This window comes from Chionomys nivalis, chromosome 14 (genome assembly GCF_950005125.1).
Source record: "Chionomys nivalis chromosome 14, mChiNiv1.1, whole genome shotgun sequence".
Lineage (NCBI taxonomy): Eukaryota > Metazoa > Chordata > Mammalia > Rodentia > Cricetidae > Chionomys > Chionomys nivalis.
The window spans coordinates 23647838-23667458 of NC_080099.1; the positions used below are offsets into that span (position 1 = coordinate 23647838).

At 47.5% G+C, this 19621-nt stretch overlaps 1 protein-coding gene across 4 annotated transcripts in view; it reads left to right on the top strand.

The window, feature by feature from the left end:
• The window catches only part of Ablim3 (actin binding LIM protein family member 3), a 112610-nt gene extending 100334 nt beyond the window's left edge, over positions 1-12276 (top strand). For 3 of the 4 annotated variants that reach the window (XR_009058292.1, XR_009058290.1, XR_009058291.1), the window contains 5 exons: positions 138-285; positions 2713-2742; positions 3229-3287; positions 5135-6540; positions 10291-12276. Coding sequence is in view for 1 of the 4 variants with exons in the window: in XM_057788485.1 (XP_057644468.1) it covers positions 138-285; positions 2713-2742; positions 3229-3287; positions 5135-5195; positions 5965-5972; positions 6460-6540; positions 10291-10404 (501 nt within the window). In the remaining 3 variants the exon portion in view is untranslated. The remainder of the gene's footprint in view (positions 1-137; positions 286-2712; positions 2743-3228; positions 3288-5134; positions 6541-10290) is intronic. The other variant, XM_057788485.1, reaches the window with a different exon arrangement.
• The last annotated feature ends 7345 nt before the right edge of the window (positions 12277-19621 follow it).

The following is a 19621-nucleotide window of genomic DNA, read 5'->3' on the forward strand; positions in this document are numbered from 1 at the left end:
CAGAGATGAACTCACAGGAGTTCACAAGGAGAGAGAGTTCTGGAAGGGTCAGCAGAGGCTCCTGTCAGGCACAGTGGCTCAGTCATTCTTGATATTTCCCCATTGCCTCCTCCTAACTTCATGTTCCTCCCCGCTAGCTCCAGAGTGGGATTGGCCGGCTGATTCTGAAGGAAGAGATGAAGGCACGGTCAAGTTCCTACGCGGATCCTTGGACCCCTCCACGGAGCTCCACCAGCAGCCGGGAGGCCCTGCACACGGCTGGCTATGACATGTCCCTCAATGGCTGTAAGCACCGCTCTGTCCTGGCATCTCTTGGCTGCTTGCTTTGGGCCAGGCCCCTGGGAGGCACAGTCACCACATCTAATTCCTCCCTGCAGTACGAACCCTACATCTGAGATAGGAAACCAAGACACAGAAACCCAAAATCACTGAATTCATAAAACTGGATCTCCCTCTTCCTGGGATTGTGTTGGACCATAGCCAGCCCCCAGATTCCGTCTTTTGATTTAATGAAGGGATCAGGAGAGGCCATGAAGGTAGCCCCAGTCTCTGTCACTTTCCTGACTCTTTTGCCATCCTCCTGAGCCTCTTCTGAGTGTGGAACACAGACTGGGCCAAGGGCTAGATGGGGCACCAAATGAAACCATGCTGTCCTGAGTAATCACACCCCCTCTTGGACCATCTGGAGCCTTGACTTCTAATTAAGTTTATATATATATATAAACAATTGTCATATAAATGGCTTAAAAATACAGGGCCTCTTTTCTAGGTGATGAACCTCCCATCACTTAGAAGTAAACGAGCAGAACTTTGTCAAGCCCTTCAGCTTGAGACTTTCTCACAGAGCTCCTTCCTGTCCTTGGAGAGGTGCACCCGCTCCTTCCTTTCTCACCTCTGTGGAGTTCAGTCCTGCTAGGGCTGTCTCCAGACACTGCTTGCTGGGTGATAGAAGGCTTTGTTGGTTAATCTACTATGCTCTGGGTCTTTGTAGATATCACTACTGGTCCTTACAATCCACACAGTGTAGGAAACACTCAATAGATGAGAGAAGTAGCATTAATCCACCTGCCTATGGCCAGAAAGTCAGGAAGTGACTAAGCCATGGTCAGACCTGATTTGGAGGGAACCTAAGGTCACGAACTTTCACCTCTTCGCCTTGCTAAACCTTGATTTTGGTGAGACTGAAGATGGCTTGAGATGGTGAAAAAGCCAGTTTTATGGAGAATTATGTATGGGTGAGGGACTTGCTAAATACCTTTTTATGAGAGTGAGTGTGTGTGTGTGTGTGTGTGTGTGTGTGTGTGTGTGTACACTTGAGTGCGGGTGCTCATGGAGGCTAGAGGCATTGGATCCCCTGCATCTGGAATTAAAGTTACTTGTGAGACCCCTGATGTGGGTAATGGGAACTGAACCTGGGTCCTCTGCAATAACAATGCATGCTCTTAATCACTGAGTCATCTCTCCTGCCATTGTGCTAAGTATCTTACCGTGTTGTGTGATGATGTCTCAGTTAGGGTTACTATTGCTGTGATGAAACACCATGGCAAAAGCAACTTGGGGAGGAAAAGGTTTATTTGGCTCAGGCGTCTACATCATAGTCCATCACTGAAGGAAGTCAGGACAGGAACTCAAGCAAGGAAGGCAGGAGCTGATGCAGAGGCCATGGAAGGGTGCTGCTTACTGGCTTGTTCCTCATGGCTTTCTCAGCCTGCTTTCTTTTTTCTTTCTTTATTTTTCATAAAAGAGTTTCTCTGTAACTTTGGAGCCTGTCTTGGAACTAGCTCTTGTAGACCAGGCTGGCCACGAACTCACAGAGATCTGCCTGCCTCTGCCTCCCGAGTACTGAGATTAAAGGCGTGCGCCACCACCGCCTGGCTCAGCCTGCTTTCTTAAAGACCCAGAACCACCAGCCCAGGAATGACACCACCTGCAATGAGCCGGACCCTCCCCATCAATCACTAATAAAAAAACATCCTACAGGCTTGTCTACAGACCATTCTTAGAGAGCATTTTCTCAGTTGAGGTTCTCTCCTCTCAGATTACACTGGCTTGTGTCAAGCTGACATAAAACTAGCCAGTGCATAGGTATTCTTCGCAGTATCCCTACAAAGGATAGACTGTCACTCCCATTTTACAAAAGAGAAACCAAAGAGTGACTAAGTAATTTGACTGATAGAATATATGAAGGGCAGAGGGCCTGTATGCACTGATGAGACCGTTTCCCTGCCCTAACCACATGGGGTGCTGTTTTCCATCTCTGGCTCTGGCTCTGCAGAGCGCCAAGACTGCTTCAAATTCACCTGTTGATTAGGGGTGCAACTAAGTGAAAAGGAATAGCCTAACATGTGTGAGGCCCTGTCCTCCATCACCAACTCAATACAAAAACCGTCATACATACATGCACACATACGTGCATGCATGCAAACATACACATCCCAGCTACATCTATGTAACAAATATCCCAGAACATGTGTTCCCTGACAGGTGCTAAGAACTGGGGTGGGGTGGGGTGCAGCGGGGAGGATAGGAAGAGTGGTATTTAGATTCGACAATAGGAAAGTGGCTATTTGGAAATGAGTGCTGGCTGAGCTTCCCCACTCCCTAGCAGCCAGAGTCTTTGAGTATGAAGCCGTGTTTCTTTGTTAGCAATAAATGTCTCCACCGTGCCCGTCTGTACCCATGAGCACTAATCGGGACTTTTCTCCCTTGCAGCTCCTCGTTCACACTACCTGGCTGACAGCGGTATGTTCTGCCTGCCCCACCATAAGCCCCTGGGTCTTGTAAGGACAGAGCCATGGCAATAGTAGCTCCCCATAGCTCTATTGGCAGTGTCCTAGTATAAATTAGTCTGCCCATCGTCATTGTCGGATTGTGGGTCTCCACTTGGGGTACTCCCAAAGGGAAGGAAAGGTTATATGTCCCTTGTATCCACCTGGAACCTGCCTTTCTGGTTCTGAGCTTAATTCCAATTCTGAGGCCTGTGGTCAAAACACAAGCATCTGTCCTAAGAGGACAGATGTGTACAAGCCAAGGCCAGAGCGTATAAAGAGGTGCTTCTGGTTGGCCTGGAGCAGGGTTCCCCAAGACAATCTGGACAACTTGTAGAGAATTTGGCATCCCCTGGATCCTACCCCACTTCCCACTAGGTCAAGGGTAATATTGGTCAAATGTCCCCAGGGAGAGTAACCTTGGCTTGGGGTTCTGACCGTTGTTCTGGCTCCTTTTTAGATCCCCTCATCTCCAAATCTGCCTCACTGCCTGCCTACAGGAGAAACGGGCTACACAGGGTAAGGGGGCCATGCTGGGAGCTTCTGCCCCAGATGCTAACAAACACTCTAACCTCCGTGACGACCTGGAGAACCGAGGAGAGGCTTTGGGGTGGACGTGGGGTTGCTGAAAGAGGTTGTAACTTCCCCCCTCCCCTCTGGTCACCCAATAGAGAGAGGTCACAGGGAGAATCTGGTGAAGAACTCTGTACCACACACTGGCTTTGCCAGCACCAACTACCTTCACACCCCAGGCAAGGTCGTCACTAATGTGAAACCCATTTTGTGGGTGGAGCAATAAAGGCAAAAAGAAGGGAGGTGCGTGCCTCAGTTCTATCACCCAGTGAGAGGGAGAGCCAAGATTCAAGACTTCTAGGCTCTCGAGCAGTTCAGAAAACCTCCATTTAAACAGTGAGCTAGTTAAAGGCTGGAGGCGGGGGGTGGGGATCTCCCACTGAACAAGTGTTGGGGGCAGGACGCAGAGACAAGTATTGAGTTTTAAGCCCTGACTAAGAGCCACTGTTCCAGGTTCTGAGGGTCGACCCTACAGCGAAGGAAGTCACTATTCCTGTGAATGTGAAGTTCACAGTTCTAGTTAGAAGATGAACAAGAAGTAAGAAAATGTAGCCGTCGGGTGGCCAGAGATGCCAAGATGAGAAAAAATAGCCAGGGGGGTAGAAAGTCTATAAGACAGGAATAAATTTAAACAAAGGTCTGAGAGCAGTAGAGGGAGGAACCTCGATACTTGAAGATCTGCAAGAGCCTTTTAGACACAGAGAAGTATAACACCTAAGTCCATGCTCCAGAGGAGAGCCACGGTCCCAGGTCACGTGGCCAGAATGGAAAGAGGGAGGGCCAGAATCCAGATGGAAATATCACTAGAAGCCATATACCTCAGGAAGGAACTTCAGAGGGGGCCTGTGAACCCAACTTGGATTTTTAGAGGGATCTGTCTGTCAGCTGTGTAAACACTGCAAGCAGATCAAGAGTGAGGGCCGTAAACCTACTTAAGGCTTAAGACCATCTTAGGGTGGGACCCGTAAACCAGCAGGACACCACTGGAGAGGATGGTATACATGGCCTTGGCCTGCGGAGAAGCCTGTCTTCAGTGCACATGGGTCAGCGTTCATTCATTCAGCAGATTTACTCAAAGCCTCCTCCCACATGCCAGGTTCTTCTTAGAATGCTTGGAACCTGTAGTTGATCAAAACAAAAGATCCCTGCCCAGGGTCTGGGAAGACAGCTCAGTGGTTAAGAGCACAGGATGCTCTTGCAAAGGACCCAGGTTCAGTTCCCAATACCTACACAGTCGCTCACAACTCTCTATAACTCCAGTTCCAGGGGATCCAAGGGCCCTTTCTGGCCTCCACAGGCACTAGGTATGCACACACATGGTATACATACATACATACAAGCCAAACACTCATCTACACTTTTAAAACTTTCCTGTCTCTTCAGAGTTTAGATTCTTGTAGGGGAAAACAAAGTATTAATAAGTAACAATAGGAAATAAATCCAATATATACAATGTTGGAAGACAGTATTATAAGAAAAGAAAAAGGGTGAGCAGGATAAAGAAGGTTGAGATTTCATGGAAGGGGTGACTTCCAGTTGCTAATAGGGCTGTCTCTCAGGGAAAAACTTGTACTAAAGGGCCATGCCACTGAATTAGTGGACCTGTACTGGTTGCCCACTGCATGCTGGGACTAAATTGCAGGAAGAGCTACATTTCCCTAAGTTGAGACTGAGACCACTGAAAGAATCCCGAGAGTCCCGTGCCTCGGGCCTGGTCCACATTCTGGAGGTAAGGAAGTGCTTCTGGGAGGCAGTGAGCTTCTCAGGCCAGCCCAGCTCTTTGTTCCCTGCAGACACCCAGTGCCGACCTCTTCCACTACGACAGCATGAACGCAGTCAACTGGGGCATGCGAGGTGAGCACTGCAGGCTGCAGCTGCAGGGGCAGGCCATCCCAAGACTTCCCAGAGACTCCCGATAGAGCACTGACTGTTGCTTGACCTGCATACCATGGCTACCGGTTCTGTCCCCAGGATGGGCTCTGTCTAAACCCTGAGTTCCCACTCCCTGACGCTTCCACTCTCTCCTTTTCCTACTCTTCCCTCATCCTCTCTAGTCCCCAACCTTGTGTGCTTTCGAGGCCGTCTGTCCCATCCGGGATCTCAGAGCATCTGAAAGTGCCGATTACCCTGTAGTACTGGGCTAACGCTTCCAGTCAGACATGGTAGAGGAGGGAAACAATCGGAGCCAACTGCGCAGTGTTCCCAGAAAATTCCCCATGAGATTCTCTGCCAGGAAGACTCTCGTGCCAAACTCCCCTGGCTGCTTGGAGTAGGCCCTGGCTCAAGTGGCCATGACATGGCCTCCAAGGGCCTCTAGATGATGGATATCATGTCCCCAGGCTCCATTGCCTCAGATCCTTCCCCCTATTGTGCATAGCTCGAAGGCTACTTTCCTCACAAAACCATCTCAAGAACAGCCAGCCCCTCCCACCTCCAGCCACCTACCATGCTCACACCAGCCCTGATGCTCCCCATGATAAACTCAGGAAGAGAGGGGTTCCCATAGCTTAGAGCAATCACTGTGTAGAGACCAGATTCACAGGACACTGAGACAGAAGCCAAGGTAGTGACGTACGGCCCAGAGGCAGGTTCTGGTTGGTACATGTCTCTTTTCTCTTTGCAGAATACAAGGTAAAGAACACATAGACCCTGGGGTCTCCAGGATTCTGGGAACCACTACCTTGGGGAGCAGCAAGAGGATGGCAGCACCATCTATGCAGGGAAGAAGCATAGATGAAAAACCTTTCAGGACTAACATCATCTCACCTCGGCCCATTGTCCCCGATTCTCCCTTAAGTCTTCTCTAACCCTTTTCCTGTCCCTAAAGACTCTAGGACACCAGAGGGCCCAACTGGGTGGCTTAACAGCCACCAGCTATTAGAAACATTCAGAAGGCCTTGGGCCTACATTAATATGAAGTGCCACCACCAAGCTTATCTTTAGCAACGTTAGGACACTCTGGGGACCATGCCAACCCAAGGAGGGCAGACCCAGCCCTTCCTCCTGACTAAATGTCTGGCCTTAGTGGATAGAAAAAGGAGCCCAGGCTCAAACTGAAGCTGGAAGAGACAAACTTACCCCCCACACCCAAGCGAGACATGCCCGCCTTTCTCCTTAGATCTACCCGTATGAGCTGTTGCTGGTGACAACAAGAGGAAGGAACCGGCTGCCAAAGGATGTGGACCGGACACGCTTAGAGGTATGGACTGACATGTCTGATTTGCTGACGTTGTAGCATGACCTTGTCATCTATAAAATTCACACTCAAGAACCTGTTTTCTTTTAAAAAAAAAAAAATCTCCAGAAAACTCTCCTAGTGTTTTAAGTTTAAAGTTCTGCATTAGGGCTACATTCATAGCAATTTCAGGGCACAGTCTAAACGTGTCTGGCACTGTACAACCCTGAGGAAGACGTTTGGGTTGAAGAGAACCCATAGTTGCCAAAGCTGACCCCACTTAGGGACAGACTGAGTCATTTAAGGACCTGTTGAAGCTTGTTGCAAGAGCAGAGACTCGAGCAAGCTTCCACAGCCCAACTGCTGTGCCGTCCTGAGCTGTCCCCTCTTCAGCTCAGTCGGTGCCTGTGGTGCACAGCTGCCAGTGTCCTCACCCGAGGCGGATGTTCTGTCTGCAGAACAGCAGCTAGGTCTGGTCCCTGCGCACTCAGGGCTGCACTAGAGCCGGGTCTTGTGATGGATATGAGGAATGGGGCAAATGGCACTGTTTAGAGGACGAAAGCATAAAGAAGTCCCACGTTACAAACCCGCATTCTGCTTCTGCCATCACTAGGTGGGCAGCTTCAGTCAGGTGATAACACAGCTGCAGCTGTGTGAGAATGTCAGGCTAATGCTTCCCTCAAGCTTCCAAGAGGAGCAAATGAGGATATACATCAAGCCCTGGGCAATGCACCAAGGATTAAGTGCTAGCTAGATGTTAGGATGCTGCTATTCAGAGAATGTCACTAAGTCCTACTTGCTTGACACAGACATGCAGGAAGGGGTAGGGAAGGTTTGGATGGGAGGGAAGCATCATGAGCAGTTGAAACAGTATGGATAAAAAGTGCAGAGAGACCCTGGGCATGGCACTGGGTAGTACAGATTATTTAGCATGGCTACCTCTGACCTGGAACTTGAATTACCCTGTCTCATGATGTGTCCTTCCTGCCTTCCCATGCCTTTGACTCTTCCTACATGCTCTTCCCATCCTGTGACTGTCTCACATATTAGGGCCTTGCTCTAGAGACCACAGTACCCAAATCCTTCCCAAGGCCTCCCCTAGGATGGATCACATGCCTGGTCCTCCAGCCTCCCCTTACCTTCATCAAGCACAGTTCAACATATCTCACCCTCATTAATTTCAATCCCTCGGCCAGACTCTGAGCTTCCTATGGGAAAGACTATCTGTCCTGCACCATGAGACCTGGTTAGGAGAGATTTCAGAACACATTTGTGGACTAGAATGCAGGCTTCCTAAAGAGGAATTTTTGTGCTCTTCAGGAAGAGCATGGGAACCAGCTTTGCTTTGATGCTTAGAAATTCACCCAGGGTAGAGGCAGAAGGGGTGGGGAGTAGGGGATACCATAGCAAGTGAGCCACGAAGCTCTGTAAGTATACCCAGAGCTAACGTCCTGAGTTAGCAGCCCAAGAACCTTGGGTGATTTATTCACATCTTCCTAACAAGGGGCTTCAGGTGCCTGATGGTGCTGAAGGGGACAGCTCCCCGCCATCTCTAAAGAGCCACTTAAGCATCTCCAGGGAGCTCCAGTTTCCTGAGCATCAGAACGACCCAGTGAGCATGCATCACATATAGTTCTCACCCCAAACCAGATAAATCACAGTCTGGGGAAGGAGCTCAGGTCAATCCACCGTGGCTTTTAAATCGCCCAGGGATGTCTAAAATGTAGTGCTGAGTTAGAAACACTGTCCCAGCCTCTGCACCAACTCTAGATCCTGATGTGTCCTCAAGAAGTTCAGAGTACAGAAGCTCATTTGTCCAATAAATATTTATTGTAACTCTTTTAAAGAGCTAGCAAGATAGCTTAGCAGGTAAAAATGCTGGCCATGCAAGCCAGGCAACCTGAGTTCAATCCCTAAAAAGCACATAAAGGTGGAAAGAGAGAATGGGGTTCTGCCCTCTAAACATGCTCTGTGACATGTGCACCCCCAGACACACATCACATATGTACACACAAAATAATAGCAAATTAAGTTTATAATTTAGAAGTTTATAATAGGTGCTAAATGTTGTTCTATGTATTTACATGTGTCTGTGAATCAGAGACCCTGATCTCTTAGAGCTTGCATTCTTGTGTGAGAAACAGACATTAAAGGACACAAATGAAAAACAAATGCGACGCTGTGCTAACACGTGATACAGGGAAGGGTAAAAAGCCAAAGAAGGACAGGACATGGAACTGGGAGTTAGGAGAAGCAAGCTGTGGTTGCAAATAAACTGATGAGAGTGGGTCTCACCTGCTATGTGACATCTGAACAAGTTATCCATGCTTTTGTGAGCACTTTCTGGGCAGAGGAGACAGCCAGTACTAAGGCTTTAATACAGAAGTGAGCTGTGTGTGGTAGAAGATATCAAGAGGTGAGTGAGGCTGGGACCACAGAGCCCAGAAGATAAGAGGAGAAGGAAGTAACATCACAAGTGGGGATGGAAGCATCTGTTTAACTGATTCCCAAAGAGCTCACACCGTGCTAAAAGTGAGCGAATCAGGCATGTCCATGAACTCTGTGCTCAAGAGTGAACTAGTTCACGCTTGCCATCCCAATGAAGTAGGTGCAGGACTAGTTCCTTTTTCTAGAACTGGAAACTGAGGCTTGGAAGGATTGCCTATTTGCCCAAGGCTATACATCCATGTCTACCTAACTCTAAAAACTGTGCTAAAATATTAGCTCGCAATGGCAATAAGTCAACAAACTGGCTAATTGTTGTGTGGCTGTATGCATAATTCTCACTGGGTGTCCTTCAATACCCAATGAAGATACTAAATGCTCAGAGAATCCAAGAAGCTTGCAGTCAAAATATAGGCCATATATTTTCTTTTAAATTAAACTTTATTATAAAAAAACACACAGAAATTGATCAGACCAAGTGTATACATCTCAGTGAGTTTCTGTACAGCTAGAATAGCCATTCTGAGGCTGTAGAGTTCCACACTGGGTTGACACTTGGAATGCACTTACTTCCTTTTTTAAGCTTGATTTTAAATCTCATTTTGAAAATGTTTAGACCTCCAGTGAAAGTGTATGAATAGGAAAATGAACACCCACCTACCCTTCACCTAAATCTATCAATTCCTAATATTTTGCTACATTTTAAATGTCATATACTTCTAAGTCTAAAGGCTTTTGACATGAACCTTCAAGATTTCTGAGAACAGAGAAGAAGGGAAAATAAAAGGGAGGATGGGAACCTGCCGTGAAATGCAGAAGAGTGTTTGCTTATATGACAAACTCATTTCCATACAAGGAAAAGAAAGGACGTTCCAGTGGGTAGAGAAATATTAGCAGTGAGGTTTTTTTTTTTCATTCTTCTGATGAGAAGCCTGCTAAGTCATTTTTAAAAATATCAATAAGGGTCAGTACACCCTGAATCCTTGGGTGTACCCCTTTTTCTCCCAAGGGGATTGGGTAGCATTAATCACATGTACTTACGGACATAGATACATGAAACATGAATTTATAAAGGGGAGGCCAATGTACAAATAGAGCTTGGATAAAGTCAACACCCAGCAGAGCTGGAGGCGAGGGAAGCCTCTCAGCCAGCATGCATCCAGAAATCCCCCAGGAGGGCCTCCTGCACCTCAATCCATTCATCATATACCACGCAACTTCCTTGCTCTAACCCTGGGCCAGGCCCAGGGAACCCGCAGTGAAGTACAGAAACCTCTGAACCCACAACTCAAATCCTCATGCTGCCTGTGTTCCCTCCACACCATGCAGCGCCACCTGTCCCAGGAGGAGTTCTATCAAGTCTTTGGCATGACCATCTCCGAGTTCGAGAGACTTGCGCTCTGGAAGAGGAACGAACTGAAGAAGCAAGCCCGGCTGTTCTAGGCGTAGGCTCTATACATATAGATGCATTTATATAAAGATGTATGTAAATCTCTATCCTGACGCGCGATATAATCCTCTTGTATAATGGGACACAACATGCTGCCTGCCATGAGACTTGCTTTTCTGTACTGTCAGGCGAGCCCACATCGTCGAGGTATTTTTATGCTCCTTACATGTCTTTTCTAAGTACTCTGGGACCAGGGAAGGGATTTGAAGGGACTCCATCCTTTTACTGGGATCCTTTTTATACTGAAACATCTGTCCCACCTTGAGTCCCCAAGGTCTAACTCTCCTTTTGAAAGGTGCCTGGAGGCATCTCTACTCCCTGCTTCAGGACCATCTCCCAGTCTCCAGGGCTGATGCTGACCTTGCAGTTTTCACTGTGGTCACAAATGGGCCCTTCCGGTGGAAAGTCCACCATGGTCCACCCAAATCAGTGAGCACCTCGGAGGCCTCTTGAAGAATTTTCTCCGCACCTCCAAATAGGAGCTAAGCCGCTCTGTGGGGTGATGCAGTTAGATATGTGGGCCTCAAATCCATTCCTTACATCAGTACAGAGTGGATGGGTCCTGGCCTCTCCTCAGCGCAGCAACCCCTCCTCCTTCGACCCTTGGTCCTGACCACACTCCCTCGTGCAAATCTAGAATTCATGGTAGGAAAAGGAAAACGGCACTTCCCTTCCCCCTACCACCTCCAACTGGCTCCTCTCCCTGCCCCACAGTGGTCCCAGCACACACTCCCACCCTTCCGCCTTTATAGGAGAGGCCATTGTTGCAGCCTGTACTCTTCAGCCTTATTACAGTCTATGTGCCTGATGACCTACACACCACAGGGCTAATGTTCCCACCATAGCTCCAGCAAGCATCTGAGATAGACACCCCCACCCCTGTCCAGGGAAAATAGGCCACAGCCCAAAGAAAAATCTTGGCCTATGCTACTGGTCCCTCCCTAGATGGCAATCATTCATGTTGGACCCACACACACACCCATCCCCTTGAGTCTGCTACAACATTGGTTGCATCTCCCAGGGGAAGCTTTTAGAAGCGTGGATGTTGAGGGGATTCCAGAATGAGGCATTGAGCAGCCCTGTTCATGCTCTGCCCCCAGAGACCTCAGGGACTGGACTCTTTCTCTTCCTGCGACAGGTGAAAACAGAACCTTCTCTCACCACCCCTGCTACCATTCTGAGCTGTTTACTGGTGGCCGCTCTTCCTTCTTGGAGATGCCTGTGTGACACTCTTTGGGGGGTCATAGAAGAAAGATGGAGAAGTGTTAAAAAGACAAGGATGGTGCTCGAAATGCTGGTGATGTGGCATAGCAAATGTACAGCTGACTGCAGCAAACCCTTTCTGGGCACCTGCTGAATGCTGAGCACGGAGTGGGGGAGGGGGGAGGGGCACTGGAATGAATCAAAGAGGGCCCTAGTTTCAGGGGCACGTCTAGTAATAGGAGTCCTGGTAAGACGTACCAGACATATCGGATGCAAGGCAGAAAGTGATGGACGGAGGCCTGAGAAAGGATATGTGATGTTGCTGAAGGTGTGTGCAGCCAGTGCAGACCAAGGAAGCTTCTAGAAGAGATTGCGTGTGAGCAAAACCAGGAAGGATCTGAGGAATCTGCGAGTTGGAAGGGTGACAGGGTGGAGGGATTATGAAGGAAGTCTAATGTACTCTCATTTAAAAAAATGTCACCTCCCTGCAACTTCTCTTTTTGGCCAATGTCTTTCAACTTTCCTGACCCATTAGAAACGTCCCCAGCCAGATGCAATCATTGAGATTGCCTCATTGTCACTGGTTAACGACTTGGGAGATTGAAGGGCTTTTGTTATTGTTGTTGGATATTTTTGTTTCCCATAAAAGCACATCATTTCAACCCAAACCCATGTCCTCTTGTCTTTTGGAGTAGGGGGAGGGGTGAGTAGCTGGCATAGGAACAAGCTGACTATGCACAAAAGTAACTAAGGACCAGGACTGGAGTCACTGGAGTTCTTAAGGCAAAATAACCTTAATTCAGTGGTTCTCAGCCTCCCTAATGCTATGACTCTTTAATACAGTTTCCTCGTGTTATGATGACCCCCAACCATAAAATTATCTCACTGCTACTTCATAACTAATTTTGCTACTGTTATGAATTGTAAATATCTGCTATACAGGATATCTGATACAGGACTCCTGTGAAAGGGTCGTCCGACAACCCCTAAAGGGGTCAAGAACCACAGGTTGAGAACCACTGCCTTAGTTCAATCCGTAAGCTTTACAGGAAAAGAAATCCGGGGATGGTGGTGCATGCTTGCTATCCCAGCTCTGGGAAGGTGGGCACCGCTGGATACTGACAGCTCCTGTGCTAGCCAGCCTCGCCTGATTGGGAAGTCCCAAGTCCTGCTGAGAGAGCCCTGTCTCAAAACACCAGGTAGAAGCATCTGACTAACAACATCCGAGGTCATCCTCTGTCCTCCGTGTATGTACCATGTGCACATACACACAAACATACAGGGTCAACGCTATGTGGCTTGTTCTCTGCAGAATGCAGGGTACTTGAGGTAGCAAAGGGGGTTTCAGTCACAAATAAGACTCTGTAACCAAAGTCGTGTTAAATACCGTCAGTGTGCCTGTGCAAAGGACTAAAGGCACATCATCTCATTTAGGCCTCTTAGCAACCCAACAGGTAGCCATAGTTAACAGCCCCATCTCACAGATGGAACCACTTTGAAGATACGTAATTACTACCAGGAGGGCCAGGAGTCCTCTCTTCCTGTCTAACTGGACAGACCAGCTTCCCATTCCTAGCAGGTAAGTCCCTTTTACCTGCAAGTCCAAACTGCCTTCTTAAAAGTGGCTTGGATAGTAAGAGCAACCCGAAACCCAGGATGCAAGATTTCTGAACTCAACAGCTCAGCAATGCCATCTGGAGTCAGATTCTTTGCGCCCCTCCAATCCCATCATCCTTTCTATTCTTGGCTTTTATCCTCTGCCAGTGTGTCCCCCATATTTACAGGAAGTGCTGTGATCCCAGGCGTCTCCTCGCACAACCATATTTTAAAGACAGGAAAGAAATTTCCCTCCACATGTCTAATTTAACAAGGAAAACTTTCCCAGAGCTCCTGAGTCGGCTTCTGCTCCGGCCTTGCCTGTTGGCACTAGGGAGCACATCCATGTGTTTAGCACAGGGGAGACGAGGACATTTACGTTTGGCATTTTTAGCCACCACCACAGTGAGGGTCAGGCCCTACTGAATAGAAAGATGAGAAAGGGGATAGCAATGACCCATGAGTGAGGGTTGGAGTTTGGGCCACACTGTGCCATTTTTAAGAGACTCAATGCACACTGCCAAGGACCCTGGGATGGCCTGCAGTAATTTCATTTAACCAAGTATTTCATAAACTAACTCTGCATTAACTCTTTAAGAAACATAGACTTACTGCGCTTCATCTATTTTAAGCTGCCTACTTTGCTCACATTTTGACATCTCTGAAGACAGGATACAAGGGTTAGGGAGATGGCTCAGTGGTAAAGAGCAGTTGCTGAGCAATCATGAGGACCAGAATTCGGGTCCCAGTCCTTGTGTAACAAACTGAGCATCCAAAGCACCTGCGACCAGCCTGGGAGGAGGGGAGACCGGGGGCATCTTTGGGACTTGCTGACTTCCAGCCCAGCTAAAAAAACACAAGTTCTAATTCAGAGAGAGCCTCTGACTTGAAAGAACAGACAGAGAGACATAGAAGGAGACATCTGACATTCTCTTCTGGTTTCCACATACATACAGAGGTGCACGCACCAGCACACATGTGTGCATACACTCCCTCAGAATCACATAAATGAATGAAGGAATGAATGAATGAATGAATAATCTTGAAAATTTGAAAATGTAGCATGGGTTAGCCTCTTTCCTGACCTCTTATTCTATAATTTTTAGCAAGAATAATTCTGGTCCAGTGAGATAGCTCCACAGGTGAGTTGCTGATGACCCGAGTTCAATGCCTGGGACCTGTGTGGTGGAAGGAAAGAACTCACTTCCATAATTTGTCCTCTGACCTCCACATATGCGCTATGCACATATGTGCATGAATGCACACATGCACACACAGACACAATACATATTTTTCAAGACAGAGTTTCTCAGTATAACATCCCTGGCTGTCCTAGAATCCTGGAACTCACTGTGTACACCAGGCTGGCCCCAACCTCACAAAGATCTAGCCATCTCTGCCTCCCTAGTGCTAGGATTAAAGTTGTGCACACCAATTCCTTTTTTTTGTTTGTTTGTTTGTTTTGTTTTGTTTTGTTTTGTTTTGTTTTGTTTTTCAAGACAGGGTTTCTCTATGCAACATTCCTGACTGTCCGGGAACTTGCTTTGTAGACCAGGCTGGCCTCAAACTCACTGAGATCCACCTGCCTCCGCCTCCCAAGTGCTGGGATTAAAGACATGAGCCACCACCGTCCGGTCCAGTTTCTTTTTAAAAGAAAAAAATGGAAGGAATATATTTCTACTTTCTTCCACTTTCCTTCCCTTCCAGACAAGTGGTTCAAATACACAAAAAGATACCAAGAATATCTTTGTTCCTGCCTACATATGCACCCAACAAATGTTTACTTTGGGGGCATCTGCTGCCAGATAAACAGTATGGGAGAAGTGCTTCCTGCATGCCGGTCTAGAAGAGAAACAAGTTCTAAGTAAACAGAAAAAAGTGGGCGGCGGTGGAGGCGCACACCTTTAATCCCAGCACTTGGGAAGGAGGCAGGTGGATCTCCGTGAGTTTGAGGCCCGCCTGGATTACAGAGAGTAAACAGAAAAAGACGGTACATAGAAACAACCGCTACAGAGTCAGCAGACAGGGTGCCCCAGGAAAAGAACTCCCTTCAAACACCTAGCGAAAGGCGAAATGGGTCAGCAGAGAAAGCGGAAGTAAGAACATTCTAGGCAGAGGGAAACAGTGTGTGCGAGGCATTGGGTGGACAAGAGCTTGTCCTACTGAGGATCTGATGGAAGTGAGGATGGAGTGGAACATGGAAAGGAAAAAGTGATATCAGAGGTAGCCTGGAGTCAGCCTTTCCTTTGGGCTGGCTACCAGCTCACAAATAACCACAGTGAGACCTCTAAGTTATTAGAGATCAACCTATAGTTTAGGCTTGTTCCTATGAGTTCTTAAAACTTATATTAGCCCATTTATATTAATCTACATTCTATCACATGGCGTTACCTCTCTTCCATCTGGCACCCCCTGTTTCCTCTCCCTGTCTCCTCTCTGCCTCGATTATCTCTTCTTACTTCCTCTCTCTGCCCAGAAGTCTCAGCTATTCCTCCTGCCTAGCTATTGGCTGTTCAGCTCTTTATTAAACTAACCACAGCAATATGTCTTCACACAAGTACAAATATCCCCCAACAGTAGCCAGGTAGGCAGGGACCACGGTAGCCAGGTAGGCACGCAGAAGGCCTAGAAGATGCCTTCCCATTCCTCCACGCTCTGTACAGACAGTCTGGCTTGGCTCTGTGGTTATTAATAATGAGTGTAAGGAAGGATTGCTCAAACTGTTCCTACGGAGAGTGTCATCTCCAATCCAGAATGCTGATGAGGAATACAGAACCTCAGGCCCCGCCCTGGCCTCCCCTTCGGCATCTGTATTTTAATGTGCTCTCTGAGAGCTGCGCAGCCATAAAGGTGAGACACTCTGCCCTAAGCCATCTGCTTTTTAATGATGGACTCAACCTTTTCTGTTGGACATTCCGAGGTTCTTGAAGAAGGGTATTTTCCCATATATATGACCTCTTGGAATACTGGAGGGCAACATTACATTAACAAGCCAGAACACAGTGTTAGGGGCCTCCAACATCGCAGATTATAATTAAACCAGGCGATAGCTGCACTTCGTAGCTGCAAACAGACCAACTGAGCCTTGAGTATGTTCATTGAGATGGGTGATCAGCTGCACCAGGGACACTTGCCCTTAGCAGACTGCAGGCATAGGAATACGAACACCCACTATGGAAGACTGCAGAGGAGTTTCACGTGGGCTAGAAGTGCCGCTATTCAACACAGCTAGGAAAAAGTAATGGGAAAACAAAACATTGCTAAAAATTAGTAGCAAGTGGGGGGTGAAGCGCTGGTTCAATGGCTAAAAGCATTTGCTGCTTTCGCAGAGGACCCAGGTTCAGTTCTCAGCATCCACGTGATAGCTCACAAGCAGCTATAAATTAAGTTCCAGGAGATAAAACACCCTCTCTTCTGGCCTATCTGGGCACCAGACACACATGTGGTGCAGAGACATACATGCAGGCAAAATACCTGTATACATAAATTTTTTTAAAATGCTTTTTAAAAAAATTAATAGCAATTGACATCCCAGAGCTACGCCCGCTCCATCAGTGCCCTGTGTGGAATGAGGATCTAAGCATTTCACAACACTAAAGGTTTTGACTACACAGTGACAAACACACACTTACATCTACCATTATGAGCTGCTGCCCTGGAGTGGGGCTCTAAATGAGCAAAATGTACAATCTATGAGAAGCATATAGCCTTTTACTAACTCCTCCTGCCGCTATACCTGAGGGACACAGGCAAAAGACACCAAAAGCCAGCAGAGACAAGTGTGCACATAAGTAAAACTAAAATATGATATGTCATCTAAGTCTGTGACCAGTGGATTTCCTAGTTGAAGTGAGCTGTCCCACCTAAAGACTGCTCTCATCAACGCCACCATCTCCAGCCGGCTCAAATCATTGTTTCCCCAGGCTATGAGTGCCCCCTCTGGACCACTGCTGGAACTGCAGAGAGACAGACGATTCTCCAGTTATCAGGCATACTCTGGATTCTCCGGCTATTAGGGAAGCTTGAGAGAGACAGAGACAGAGGCAGAGACAGAGACAGAGAGAACCTGAGACTATGAAACAAGGAAGAGCTAGGAGAGGGAGAGGAATTCTCTGTTTGCATGCCTAGATCTGCACTCTCTTTAGAAGCAGCTTCTCCCTACATCGGCCTTAGGGTTTAAGCTGTTCAGAGTTCTACCAAAGTAGTTATAACAAATACACTGAATTGCACTGGCAGTGTAGTCTCAAATGCTGGCCATGTAAGGGGTGACCCCAGCAACCTAATGGTACCTGTATCCGTCCCTGTGGAAGCTCATGGCAGGATGGGAGGACTCAGTAGGGAAATGGAAAAACTGATGTGAAGGACTAGAAGTTTGCTTTTTCAGCCCTGGAAAAGGATTTCTAGAGTCTTATGCAATCTCTGGTTCCCAGCGCCACACGTGATTGTAACACATAAGTGGACCTGCCTCCCACTCCCCGACTCACTGGACCACCTGGATCAGAACAAACTCCACGTGACCCAAAGTTTGTACTTCTTCATAATGAAATATCATAGTCATTTATTTGATTTTGGTTTTCTTTTCTTTTGTTTTTTGAGACAGAGTTTCTCTGTGTAGCCCTGGTGGTCCTTGAACTTGCTCTATTGACCAGGCTGGCCTCAAACTCAAAATCTGCCTGCCTCTGCCTCCCAAGTGCTGGGGTTAAAGGTGTGCGCCACCGTTGCCTGGCTTTGGTTTTGTTGTTTCATATCTGTATAAAATGTCACTCCTCACCAGCCTCGGTGGCAGCAAGTGCAGAAAGCCTGGCAATTCTCCTATCCAGAAGCCCAGATGCTCCTGCAGGGAGGAACCTGGCCGAATTGGTTCCATAGCTAGGGCTTTGACATAAGAAACTCCCTGTAGGGGGCAGCCTGGGTCTATATAGGCAAGATTTCCTTACTACTTCCATAAGCTTCTGACAATTTCCTCAAAGGAAACCCTTACCGATGACATAATGGCAAGACTTCCAACAGATGAGCTCTGCGCTCTGATCTTGTTTGTGTCCAGGCTACTGTTTTATCCTCAGTTTGCAGATGAACATATTGAGCCTTTGGGAAGGAATTCATCCAGTTTTTCACAGCTGCACGTAGTAAAGTCAGGACTCGAACTCAGGGCCATCTCACCTGACGCCCATGCACTTAACCACTGAATAACTACCTCCCTAGATCGTCAAGTGGCGTTTGAAGAATACTCGCTCTGTGTCATGCCTGGCACCAGGCATTCAACACACATAGACACGATTAAATCTTCCTGTCGCTCTGCTAGGGACCTGTATTAGCCTAGATGAGGAAGGTATAGTTCAGAAGGGTTGAAGGTCATGCCCTGGACTGCAAAGACTCTTTCCAAAGGTTAGCTCTTCGCCACTGTGTTCCACAAACTGAGCAGAGTGACAGGCCAGGGACTGTAACAAAGATGTCATGGAGTCTGGATTCCTGCCCTACTGTTCCCCATTCTGCCCCTAAGACCTTGTGTAATTTATTAAAAGTCTCTACATGCTCTTGGCCTCCATTTCCCCACATGACAAAGGACAAGATGAGATAGGCTGGTGTCTCAGTTTCCTCTCAGCTCTGGGATTTTCCTAGATCCAGGTTAGTTCATTCTGGACCCTGGAGCCCAGTACTTCCCTTGAGCCTTGAGCATCAGAATAAAATAGTCAGCTTCTCAAAGAAGGTGGCTTCTACTTTACTTTAGCATTCTGTCCTGAGTGGACAGGTACTCCATAAGTCTCCATAGGGAAGGAGTCCATGGCCAGATACAGTCCACGGGCATGGCTTAGCTGGTTCTTGATATTCCAAAACAGTGGTTTTCAACCTGTGGGTCGCAATCCCTTTGGGAGTCAAATGACCCTCTCACAGGGGTCGCCCAAGACCATCGGAAACACAGATAATTATATTACGATTTATAACAGTAGCAAGATTACAATTATGAAGTAGCAACAAAAATAATCTTATAGTTGGGGGTCGCCACAACATGAGGGACTGTATTAAACAGGCACAGCATTAGGAAGGTTTGAGAAACCCTATTCTAAAACAAGAGAAATTAATGATCAACTTTTTTTCCTAAGACAGAGTCCCCATGTATCCCAGGCTGATCTCAAATGGTCAAGAATGACCATGAAATACTGATCCTCCATCTCCACCTCCTTGGTACTATAATTATAGACCACACTCAGTTTGTGTGGCACTGAAGTGCAAACTCAAGGCTTCCAGGCATGCTGGGCACATACTGAACAATATCCCCAGCCTGTGACCAGCGTTCTTACATCAAAACAGATCGTATGGACTGTTGAGTTGGCTCAGTAGGTAAAGGTGTGTCACCAAGTCAAATGACCTGAATCCCATAAGACCCACATGGTGGGAGAAGACAGCCAATTC